Raw genomic sequence first — 12,365 nt, forward strand, 5'->3', positions numbered from 1 at the left:
TCATTGTTGGCACAAGTAGAAAAAACTGGGGACCTTTACAGCCATACACTAAAGGTCTAATCAAATGAGCAGTAAAATAAACAAAACACACGCAAGTCAGTGGCAGCTCTCAGTTTGGCCTGTAAGATTTCTTCTCCCATTAATGAAGAGGTGGGTTTTCTTCTCCATTTTATGGGAAACCCAGTTAAGAGCTTCCCTAATGTGACTGGAGTGGAAACTTCACTTTTTTTTACAAATCACTGGATGAGTTTCACATTGAAAACTTGGTTTCCAGTGTATACGGGGATGCTTCAGTTCCAACTGCAACTCCGAGACAGGGAATTTAGCTGTGTTCTTTTACAGTCATATGGGGGAAGCTAAAAGTGGGAAAAGTGAGGAAAACATCTGGGATGAAGTGTCGTATTGGTCATTTATAACAAGTACAACCCTTTTAGATTAAATCCAAGAGCATTTATCGGTATGTTTTTGTGATTTCTTGTGAATTTCCTGTGAATTTTGAAGTGAGACTATAAAATGGCTTTGCAGTGACTCTGTATTTAGAGCCAGGTTGTGTATACCCGCTCTCGTGCTGCCCTGAGGTAGTTTGTTTATAACCTAACTTTAGCTGTTTTGAATTCAACCTTCCAATTGCATAGCATTGGAATGATTTGAACAAGAGTTTAAATCGCTATTAAAAAAAACATCAAATACACATTTGGCCAAAGTAGTGTAACTGATCAGACCTTGAAAATGTCCGTCCAGAGTGAGACTCACTTCATCCTTGGTCCCCCATGAATCATGGCTATTCATTTGTTCTCAACAGTGGGTCTTTATATCTGTACATGATCATGCCACACTACCCAAGTATGAAGGACTGGACAGCAGCTTGTCAGTCTGGAGAACAAAACCTCTGCCCTTGCTGACAAACAAAACAAGCTTTTTCCTGTTAAATGTATTTTTAAAATGTATAATCATGGTTCTTTTGGAGTTTAAAGTGCGTGAATAACAATAAAAACCAAGAAGCGTTTTTTTAATGTTTTAACCTTCTTTAAGCAAAAACAAAATGTGGGTGTTGGATGATCCACAAGCATTCCTCACGCATTTTTATGGTGAAAGAAAACGGAGGTTTACAAACCAGGAAACACAGGAAACAACAAGACAGACGGAGTTTCACACCAGGGCAGCTGGAAGGGCTTTTACAACACTGTTCTACATTTCTCATTTTTCATTGTTTTAAAGATGATGGTCAGCATTTCCTAATATCAGCATACAAATAATTTGATGATGCAAACAAATTAGACGAAGAAGGAGATAATAGCTGTCTCTTTCTTAAGAGTTTTATTTTTATTGCAGTAGGTTTACGTAAGCTGACCTTGTTTGTCAGTGACCAGGTTTTCTGCGCGTTTGCATAGCCACATTTTACATGTCTTATATGACAGAAATGTGTGCGTGCGTGTACTTTTCACAGTTCATTTGCATGTGTTTGTGTATGTATGTATGTGTGCGTGGGGGGAGGAGGGGGCGGGGCATCTTTGACGCGCGGGGGGGTGAGGGAGGGGGGTGTACAAGCCTCTGAAAAGACTACTTCATTGTGTCCAGCGTGCACGTCGACTCACCTTTGATCCCCCATGTTGACCTTCTCCACAGGGCAAAGGTCACTGAAGCCAGGCCAGCCAGGCGCCACGTGTTTGATCCCAAGTCGCTTATAAGAGATAAGTTATCAAAATCATGATGCTTTCTTTTCTACCTGCTGTTGTTGCGTAATTGTCCATCACTAAATCTCTTGGAGGGACTTGTGAAACAATGAAAAGTCAAAAGTCAAGAGCTTCTGCTTTCCAACGCATTCTCTCTCTCAAAAAAGGAGAGAGGTTGCATCCTTGAGCCCTCCCCTCCTCTCACCCCCCCCTTCCAATCCTTACGTGCTATTGATTTCCTCTGCGTGTGACAGACACGGAGCCCGGTGAGGAGAGAGGAGACATTTTCTAGTAAAACAGAGCAGCACCAGCGCACACATCTCCCCTACCTGCTGCTAGACAAGTGAACCAACTAATGACAACGACAAATATCCATCATTTGTGTGATGTGATGGGAGTGATTAGAGCTTGGATACCGAGAAAGAGGACTTGAACATTATGTATATAGCGATATGTCTCATGCGCATGGACATTTTGAGCGTTTTCATCCGTCTGAGTTAAAAATAAGTCCACTTCTTCTGCCACTACGGGAGACAAAGAATGAACTGGGCTCGTGAATAAATCATTTTGGCTTCGATTGAGGAGAAACAGTTTCGGGAATTGTGCACAGACGACACAAGAGCGAGCAGAGCCTCCTGCCGAGTCATAAACGACGGCCGGCTGATAACCTCAAACAAGGGCGGGCAGCCGAGGCTCTGACCTTTGAGCTCTTTTCTGTTGGTTGCTTTTCATATTGACCGAATACAAATAAGAGCTTTTTTTTTTTTACTCTTTAACTTATTTCAGTGTCAACTTGTCGCGATACATGCCCTCCTTTAGCTGTGAGGAGAAATGCAACGGGGGAGGTTTCACAAGCAGCTACGTAAGGGCTCACATTGTCCTTTATACTGACACAGCTGTCGTATATCATCCAAAGAACATAAAACACCTTGGATCAACTGATTAAGATACTGTTAAGTATCGTCTGTGTAGCCAAACCCGGATATAGTCAGTACCTGACCTGTTGTTGTTCTCCAAAAAGTAAAAAAGAGTATGTAAAAACACTGTTGGACCAGGTGACATGTTCCTTTATGCAGTAACAATGGTGATGGTTTTTCCATTTTAAAAGAATTGGGGCATTCTTGGCCTTTATTTGAGCGATCAAAGTGTAGAAATGGGGGAGGGAGACCAAGGATTATAATAAACATCTCATGAGCTCATGAGCTGTAATCACTCGGGTAACAAGGTGCAAAACTTTATTTTAGGTCAATCCCACAGTGCAAAAACACTCAATAGAGCATCAAGCTACATTGATCGGCCAATTGAAAAAGTGCAACAACTCCTGTTTTCTCTCCACTATTCAAAGTCCTTAAAAACAATGAGTCTATAAATACAAAATAATATGCTTGAGTTAAGAACTGTATGACTTAAGTGTAAAACACTGTCCACTGCTCTGCATGTACTCACTATATCAATCAGATATAGTGAAAGACACACCGTTTATTGTACGGTACACTGAAATAATACGCTCAAACAACAGCGCATGAAAAGGATGTATACCATAAAAAGAAAAAAGACATTTGAGATGCCCTGTGGGCAAACCAGAGAATTGGAGCCTGCTCTGTCTGTGTGTGTGTGTGTGTCAAGCAGTTGTTATGATGACACTACACAATGCCAGTGGACGATACAATAAAGACTTTGATAAAGCAAGCAAGTTCGCTCCTTTCTGTATCTGCGTGATTCATGCGCGGCCTGAATGATAGTAACAGAGGTGGCCATGGAAACGGGCCGGCCAATGAAAGAGCGGGATATGGGCGTGGCCACCTAGTCCCGCTCACTTCCTTCTGCCTGGTTAATTAATAACCTTCCCAGGGAGGGAGGGGCGAGAAAGAGCTCACTAGAACTATACACAGATTAAACGGTCACGTGGTGGAGGAAGCTGTGCATGTGGCGCATGTCATTGGCTAACGAGCGTAACCTCGTCAGTGTGTCCGTGAAATGTGAGCTGAGGGCAGCGACGTTGAGTCATTTCATTTCCGGTTGTGTAGTTTGACTATTTCATTTATTTCTGCATTAGTCTAAATGCAAATGATTGATTTGATGAGATTAGCGTCATGATTTAGAGTCCGATTTATCTGAACGTTGAAAGTCACTGATTGCACAATTGCTGTTACTGATTTGAACGAGGTGCGCTTGTGAACACCGATCGACCGAACTTGTGCTACGAATAGTGGAAAAAGTCCTCAAAAAAACCTCACTGACAGCAATTCACAAAAATAAGTGAAGTGACAGACAAGATAAACTATTGGACTTATCAGTCTTTCTTTTGAGTTCAAATCTGCAGGGAGTCTGTCTTTATGTCTCACATTCGCAGTTAGTGAGGATAGATGAGAGGAGAGCGGACAGAATGATTCATTTAAAGGATTTGTTGTTTCATGTCTTAGCACTTGTTTCATGTCTCAATATAGGGACTATGTGATGTGCTGGATTCAATTGTGTTCCTTTTTTAAGCGAGCAGCCAAACGCATAAATGCTGGACTACATAAAGATATTGCATTTTTAATAAGGTCAACCACTAAAAGTGTTAACAACACCAAATATATTTTCTGTTAAACGGGTTGCTCCCTGAAAAAGTCCCAGAATTATTCATTAATGTTTGGTAATTTGGTGTAGAACACGCAATGAATATACACATTATAAAGATTATAAATGATAAAGGTGTATCCTGGAATAAAATGGGGGAAAACTCACAAAGAAAGGCTAAATGGAGCCACGCAAAAGCCCTGCTGCTTAGTCTCTGGCAGACATTGTGAAATGAAAGCTACGCTTAAAATGTAAACATACACACATATATGGAAATACAGCTTCTCTCTCCAACACGGCAAGCCTCGTAGAGTCTCCCACATTAGGGCTCCTCTTTAAGGAATATAAAGTACTTTCCGAAATATAAGACAAATATCGAGATATTTGAGCCATATTTGTTGGAAGTCCAAAATTGCTCATCAGCATAATGAGTTTGTTACTTAATGTCTTATGTTGCAATTAACCTGTGGTCTGAAGGACCAAAAGGACTGCTGATTGTGTGTATGTGCCAATCTGTCCAGCTGATTAAAGTGGCATTGCTTTTACACAAATCTTTAATCAAGAGCTGGATGAAGCACATTGTGATATGAATATATTTACATAAATGTTCAGAACCTTAATTGATCATCACATATAAAAATGAATGTGTATTAAATATAATATACCCTATCAATTTTAGAGATTTACATGACACAATTCTGATATGCTGATTTCTATATCTGCAAATGTGCATTTTGTCTGGTTCAACCTCTTAAATTGTCTTAAAACAATAAACATAACTTAAAACAACGGCAAGCTGTTAACAAGTATTTCATGTAGTGGAGAAAGAAATAGGCTATCTAGGTTTTTGCAACGATGTATTCATCCGCCGAGCGATGTATTAGGCAACGGGGCAGGAGGGCGAATAACAACCTAAGCGGAGTGATTTGGTGAGGACTACACCCAAGCGCCTGTCTAAAAGCAGCGGCTTTTCTTCATTGCCTTCACCAGAAGAAAGCCGAGACGTGACGGAGTCGGAGGGTTTCTGCTTGTTTGCGAAACATCTGATAGAAACAGCTTCGACACTGCTTCTTCGTCGCTCAAGAGACACCTGTGACTTTACTTCTTTTTCATCTTCGAACTAATCCCACAAACATGTCCTGGCAATCCTACGTGGACAGCCTGATGGCCGATGGCGTCTGCCAGGACGCGGCAATTGTTGGCTACTCGGACGCCAAATACGTCTGGGCATCGTTTGCCGGCGGTACCTTTGCCGGCATAACGGTTAGTATGCTGTGCGTCTACAATCTACGGTGACACGGGAGGAAAAATAATGTTCTTCACGCCGGCGCGTTTGTCTGCATAGCCGGGCCTTGTTGAATGACTGTGTGGTACACATGGTATCCGGTGCTCACAATCAAGCTGCATTGGGACAAATCCTATCTTCGCTTTCTAACCCATCGCCTGTGGTTATTTTAGAATTACCGGTATTTTAACCACACTCCGCTGGTCTCAAGTTTTACATTTTTGTTTATAGAAATCCTCACCAGACCACCCGCAGACGGCCGAAGCCTGTGCCGCGAACTCTTGGCTAATTAGGCTAGCTAGCTGGCTAACGTTAGCTTAAAGTAGCCGTGTTTGCTGGTGATGCCGGTCCGATGCGATGAGCAGGTCGGACAAAGCAAGCCCCTCCCCAAACCAGAACGGGTTGGTCTTTTTTGTGTCGCTTTAAAGTAATGTCTTACTCATGCGACACGGTATACCTGTGGTATTGCCAGGCAGTACGAAGTATACATTGGTAAACAAACTAAAGCCTGTGGTTCGCTAAAACCGTGCCGGTCACTCCCGCTAGAGCATCACGGCGAGCTAACGCTAGCAGCAGTTAGCGGTGCTCACATGCGCCCTGTACGCCCTGGCGTGCTCTTTCTCGTTTCCACCCATTCGGCTCCTGTGAATCACACACTGCCGCTACCGCCCCTTATTTTCCAAGATGGCGGATACTCTTCTCATTCATTTTTTTTCTTCTTCATGGAAGTTAAATCGAGACATTTGGTCCGGGTTAGCATAGCAGCGGGCCACACGTGCAGGCTGTAGTTGGGTTTCGGTCGCTGCACCCGAATGGACTGCAGCGAATCTAACGCCACTAATCAATCGCCTCGCACGCTTTCCCAGCCTCCATTTTGTCTATTAAATAAAGGAATAGTCTAATTAGAATATATTTGTGTAGGCGCTTACATTGAGTCACCGGGTGAACTTAATGAAATACGTGTACTATTTCTTGGAGCACGTTCATTTTTGCAATGGCAACGCACGCTACACACCGGTGATGGCTGCTGCCTGGGAGTGTCTTTCCGGGTAATGGCTCGAATAATTAAATTGACATTCGTCTTTATGTGTCTTTATGTGTGAAGGAATGAAGGCTGCTCTGCTGTCCTGTTCCTTTTTTTTAAATTTCTCGATTATGTCGACATCTGGTAAACCAAATAGATTATAGTAGTGTAACGCGGTAAGTTATATAGGAAACTACTGTGCCGGTTTCCGGGATCTGAACAATTTGGGATAGAAGAGAATAGTGAATTCCCTCGCCGGGCCCTTCCCCGCTGCTAGCCGCCATGCTAACGTTGAAGCTAACGTTGATAGAAATCCTTTTGAATTTGTTTTTCCCGAAGGATTTCCTGTGTGCCATGACTGTGCAGTTCTCAACTTGAACGGGCGACGCCTTTTCTGCAGATCGGTTCAAATAACAAACCGGTTTTGAAAACCACAATGCGGTCAAATATTTATGCACATGCAAGCCGAGTGGTTTAAAACAAGTGGAATATTTCTAGCACACATATATTCGATTTTTTCGCGTTCTTTTCTTGAGCAGCTGCAGTGAGCCCGCTATGATCTATTGGAGTCAGCTGTGCCTTTAAACCGACTACATGGTCGATCATCCGCAGCAAAGCCTTTCTCAGTACTTCCTACCAAGACCAGCATGCCACAGCTTGTAGAGAAACATTGTAGCAAGTTCACTTTTGCAATGCCATGGAATTGTACTAAAGATGGTTGACGACATGATGCTGATGCATTTGGGTAGTTCTAATTTGGAGAAGGCTTGTTTATTAAACGTATTCAACGGTCACGCCTGGACTCATCGTGGCCATTTACTGAGGCAGTCCCTGTCTGTTCAGGTGTCCTTAACCACAATCTAGTTAACTCTTGTATGGAAAATAGTTGTGATCATGTGGATGTTGGGAAAAGTATGAGATTTGCGCTTATTGACTAATCTATACTCCCACACCTTTTTTTGATTTGTAAATGTGAGTCATTTCACTGCATTAGAAGCACAGGACATTTTATGTATTTTGCTACAATGAATGAGTTCAAGGAAATCCTTGGACACCTAATGTCTTTCCTCAGATGGAGGGGAAACCATATTAATGTATTTATATACTTTAGAAAAGCCATCCAGAATTCAGTCTGTACAATGGAAGTCTGCTGAATTACGTTATTTATTTTCCAAACTACATGTTTTATTAAACCGTTAACCGTTATTTAAGGTTGAAGTTTATTGGGTAATGAAGGCAAAAGGCTGACTAGGAGACTTTACCCATTAATCAACATTTTGCATTAGTTGTAACAGACTTGTGTTTTTCCACCCTCCCTAGCCTGAAGAAATCGACGTGTTAACAGGAAAGGACCGCATGGGATTCTTCACCACTGGGATAACCTTAGGCAATAAAAAGTGCTCCGTAATCAGAGACAGCATCTCCATTGAGAACGACTGGACAATGGACATCCGGACAAAGAGTCAAGGAGGCGAGCCAACGTACAACATTTCTCTAGGCAAAGCCACCAAAGGTGAGACCCACATTCCAGTCCGTCCCAGTTCAGTAGTGTGTAGTCTGCTTTGCCACTAGGTCAGCTACGTCTGCATGTGATAGTTATTGATTATGCCTTTCCTCAATATATGACAGCGGAGTCGAATGCATTTAAAATCCTAGAAGTTACCGTTGGATGTCATTTTATTAACTGCCGTGTTGCAGCTAAATCTGCAATGCTACTCAAAGGTAAGGGGCAGATTTGTATCAGACTCGTAGTAAAGGGAAATTCCATCTTAAATCTGACTGCACTATGCGATTAGTATTCCTAACAATCTATACTGCAGTTTAATATAATTTGGATGTTTGCATAAGGTAGTATCGACGTACCCTATTGGATCTCTTGTAGATTTTTCTACTGTTCAGCCTTATACGTGAAGATGTGTGTTTGTTGTAACGTTGACATTCTGGACACTTGTCCACCAGAGTAGTACAGCTCTCATGCGACGTGAACGCTGCATAGCTGAGATACTTTACATCAGAGGTCACAACTCACTCACATCCTGGTGGATTTGCTTTAAAATAGACGGTAAATCCTTTTATGTGAATTGCATTTTGATTGAGAACTTTGATTTAATTTAAATATTTGAATAACTCCAATGTGTACACTTCTTGTATAAAACCGATGGCCTTCAATGTTCCTAGATCTACAAATGGACATTTTACAGGCGGACATGCTTTAACTTGGCAACAATCACGTCCCAATTTCTTACCCATTCCTGTGATAAAAAGAGGTCTGGTTAAGTCCCCTCTTTGTAAGGGCTAGCCTGAGTATTCATGTTGCCCGTATGGGCCCCACTGCCCTGTCCTCATCGCTTTGCCGAGACGCCACTAAAACGTCAAGGTGAGCCTCCAGCTGGTTTCAATTCTCCACACTGGGACAAGATTCCCTAAAATCTGTCTTTACTGCACGAGTCTTTCCTGGTCTTTTCTCCACCCTCGAGTATAACTGTTCCCCTGCTCACACGCTTCCACTAGTCCTGGGAAAGAACTTTCTGGCCCTTCAGGGCCGTTCCATGTATTGAGGAGAGGTAGCACCAGCATGCTGCTGTATCTGCATGTGTGCCACGTTAGCATCCAGTAAGGCCTTTACTTTCCTAGTCTCTGCTGCTGGCACTGATCGGTTACAGGTGAGACTAACCCGAGTCTTAGTTCCACAAGCAACAGGAGCTTGGATTGGTCAAACACAGCTAAGCTATATCTGGTAGCTTGTTTAACAAAATGGACAAGAAGCTGACTTGGCAACAATTTGGCTGAGTAAACTTAATTTACCGCTCAACCAGTGTGCATCCTGTGGCTGGCTGAGACTTGCTGTACAAAGAAATGGCGATAAATATGGTGCCGTTCCTCTGGCATTGCTATCTGCAGTGTTTTCTGTATTAAAAAAAAAAAAAAAGTCTAAAGGCATTCAAATTCAACAGTGAGATTACTGGTATTCTATCCGAATGTGGTCCTGCTCTAGTGTACTTTATACATTTAAGGACTGAATGTTCGTACAGTAGCGTTTTCAAGGAGTGAGTTTTTCAGCTGCAGCACAAGTCAAATAAATTAGGTAATTTAAAACGTGAGTCCTGCGCCCGACAATGTTGGATTAGCTCCGATATGAAACCTTGCTTCATGTTGGTAGACGCTAGAATGACGCGCTGAGCCTCCGCTAGACTACTTGGTCACCGCAGGTGTGCAGCCCGATCAAAGGGCTTTGCATGCGTCCTTTACATGTGTGCTCCCTCTGTACTCCTGTCTCCCCAGTCGTGACGTGTCCTGTCTCGTTTCACCTGCAGCAGCAGCACACAGCGCCGCTGTGCTACCTGTGCCTTGTCCTGCTTCGTAGCGTCTTGTCCGCCTGCTGCTTTCGGCCCTGTGCCCTTCCCTCTTCACTTTTTGTGTGTGATCTCTGCACCTTCTCTAAATGTCCTTCTGTCTCTTTTCTTTCAGTCTTGGTCTTGGTAATGGGCAAAGAAGGGGTCCACGGAGGCGGATTGAATAAGAAGGCATATTCGATGGCAAAATACTTGAGGGATTCAGGGTTCTAGTTTATCTCTAGCTTATGTGGCGTAGTCAAGGGATGGTGGGGCAAGGGGTGGGGAACAACAACAAAAGTGAAAAACAACATGAAACTAGGGTCATGTTTACACCCAATCGGAGTTTCTAACAAAGCGCAATGTGTAGACTATGTAGCACCACATCTAGCAGAGTGGCAATAAAAACAAGTGTATTTTCCAGTGCGGCTGTCACATCACTGTTCATTTATTTTGTTTTTTCCTTTTTGTGTACTCCAGCATTGGTTGTTGTCATGGGGAAGGAAGGTATCCATGGAGGGCAGCTCAACAAGAAAGCATTTACTATGGCTGAATACCTGAGGAAGTCCGGATACTAAAGCAGCCTGTACCAGCCACCTAACCGCTCACCCGTACCACCCTGTTGCATTTTACACTACTTCAGTCCTAGTTGGTAGTTACTTTTTTCCTTTTTTTTTTTTTTTTTCTTCCCTGCCTTCTCCCCCAATTTTCATCCAGTTCCTGTCTCCTTGGCACACTTGTGCGGTGTACTCCTAACCCCTTAAGCACTATAAGTTGATCCCTAGCAAAGGGCATGTTGCTAACCGGATGTCATGACAAATCTGTCCAGCTCAACAAGAAATCTGGCAAACAATAAAAGCTTTACTATCAATGAAGTAGACATTTCTTTTCTGTCATGGTGCCAGTTACTTAATCTCCCCCAAACCCAATCGTACACACTCCCTCCCCGAGCAGCCGACTAATTGAGCGGGAACCAAGCTAGTTATGTCCTGCTTAATTTCCACCCTGTGTGCGGGGGCTCGGGGGGGGGGGGGGGGGGGGGGGGGCTGCGTTCTGCAGTTTCCCCTCTTGCCCACCACTGCCCCCTGCCCCACCCTTTCACACTCCCCTTTGCCAAAAAAAATGTTACGTCCAGCCCCTCTCCTAGTTTCCCTATTCTGTTCGCGCAAAGCAGTCGACACTACAAACATGGCCGGAGACTGCTCTTCAAACACTACACATCAACCAACCAGTCCCTGAAGCCACCTCCTTTCAGATCCTCTGTCCTGAATGCATTTTAGAAGTGTGGGGGGGGCAGCTCAGTTGATCATGAGCCGGATTTGCAAGCATTGGTGTTGGCGATGCTGGTCTCCTCTCCATGGACATTCCACAGTACGCATGGCTCGGGCAATTAATACAGCTTTGTTTGCCAGCTCCTGTAATGTGTTTTTTATTATCATTTGTTTTTCAAATGCCACCATTTTCTGAGTATTTTTCAGCATATGAGCATATCCAATTGAGATTTTTTTTTTTTTCAAATCTTTCTTTCTTCCCCCCCCAAATAGGACAAAGTGTAGTCACAGCTCGGGTGTTTATAAGATTCTGCTAAATCATGTGAAAGATGACTGCTTACTTTTCTATGATGACAGGAACACTTGAGATGATGAAACTCACCATGGTTTAAAAAGATGACACTACAGGGGAGCTAAGGGTGGAAGGATGTGACAAATTGTCACTTTCTTGAGTTTAGAGGGACTGCACTTGTACAAACCCAAGCTGTGTTAAACTACAAAACTGTGGAATAAATTGCCTTTTACTCCAGTCAGCCGAGCTCTGGGCTATCACAGCGTTCAGTGCTGCTAACTAACGTCCAACTGACAAAGTAACCTTTTTAAAGTAGTGACACTCGCTGGGAGATGGGATTGGTTGGGACAAAGACGCTCATGGTTGTCTAGTTGAAGCTTCACTACAGAACCTGTGTATCCTGTGCCATAATGAGATCTGTTGTAAGAAGGATTTTTACCCACTAGTCATTTCATTGGCATTTTTTTTTCTTTTGCTTCAGCTCCACTGTTCTGGCCTTGTGGGATGAGTACTCATTAAAAAAGTTTCATGTTAATTTCTTTTTTTTTTTTTTTTTTTTCTTCACCACTTTTTTCTATTTGATGCATCTGACTTCAAATGCATAAAACCAAGAAATGCCATAAATTGATTTATCACCTTGTTTAATGACAGATCAAATAAATTTATTCCAACCAGATGTATGTTTACTGTCCATGTTATACTGACTTCCACGCATTTGTTCATATTTAGATTGGATGAGAGAATACACCAGTTGTAAATCTGCGTATTAAGCTGCTTAGCACAACATGTGAAAACCAGTATTTAGTTTGGGAGTCTGAGGAAATGGGACAAGTGAATTAGCCGACCAAACTGAAAAGTTCAGCCATTTGTTAATCCGGTCATTTTCACAAATTTGGGCTTTTTCTGACTCGTCAATTTTGCACTTG

At 42.8% G+C, this 12,365-nt stretch overlaps 1 protein-coding gene across 2 annotated transcripts; it reads left to right on the forward strand.

Annotated features, from left to right (window-relative positions):
• The first annotated feature begins 5,102 nt into the window (after window positions 1-5,102).
• Window positions 5,103-12,115, forward strand: LOC120824213 (profilin-2). 2 transcript variants are annotated; one of them, XM_040184877.2, is made up of 3 exons: window positions 5,103-5,498; window positions 7,865-8,057; window positions 10,357-12,115. In XM_040184877.2, exons 1-3 carry the CDS (start codon window positions 5,370-5,372, stop codon window positions 10,452-10,454), a joined length of 420 nt encoding a protein of 139 aa, XP_040040811.2. In that variant the 5' UTR covers window positions 5,103-5,369; the 3' UTR covers window positions 10,455-12,115. The 2 variants fall into 2 exon arrangements, with proteins under 2 accessions (XP_040040811.2, XP_040040812.1); XM_040184878.2 differs by having other exon boundaries at window positions 5,126-5,498; window positions 10,013-12,115.
• The last annotated feature ends 250 nt before the right edge of the window (window positions 12,116-12,365 follow it).

Source organism: Gasterosteus aculeatus, chromosome 8 (genome assembly GCF_964276395.1).
Source record: "Gasterosteus aculeatus chromosome 8, fGasAcu3.hap1.1, whole genome shotgun sequence".
NCBI classification, from domain to species: domain Eukaryota; kingdom Metazoa; phylum Chordata; class Actinopteri; order Perciformes; family Gasterosteidae; genus Gasterosteus; species Gasterosteus aculeatus.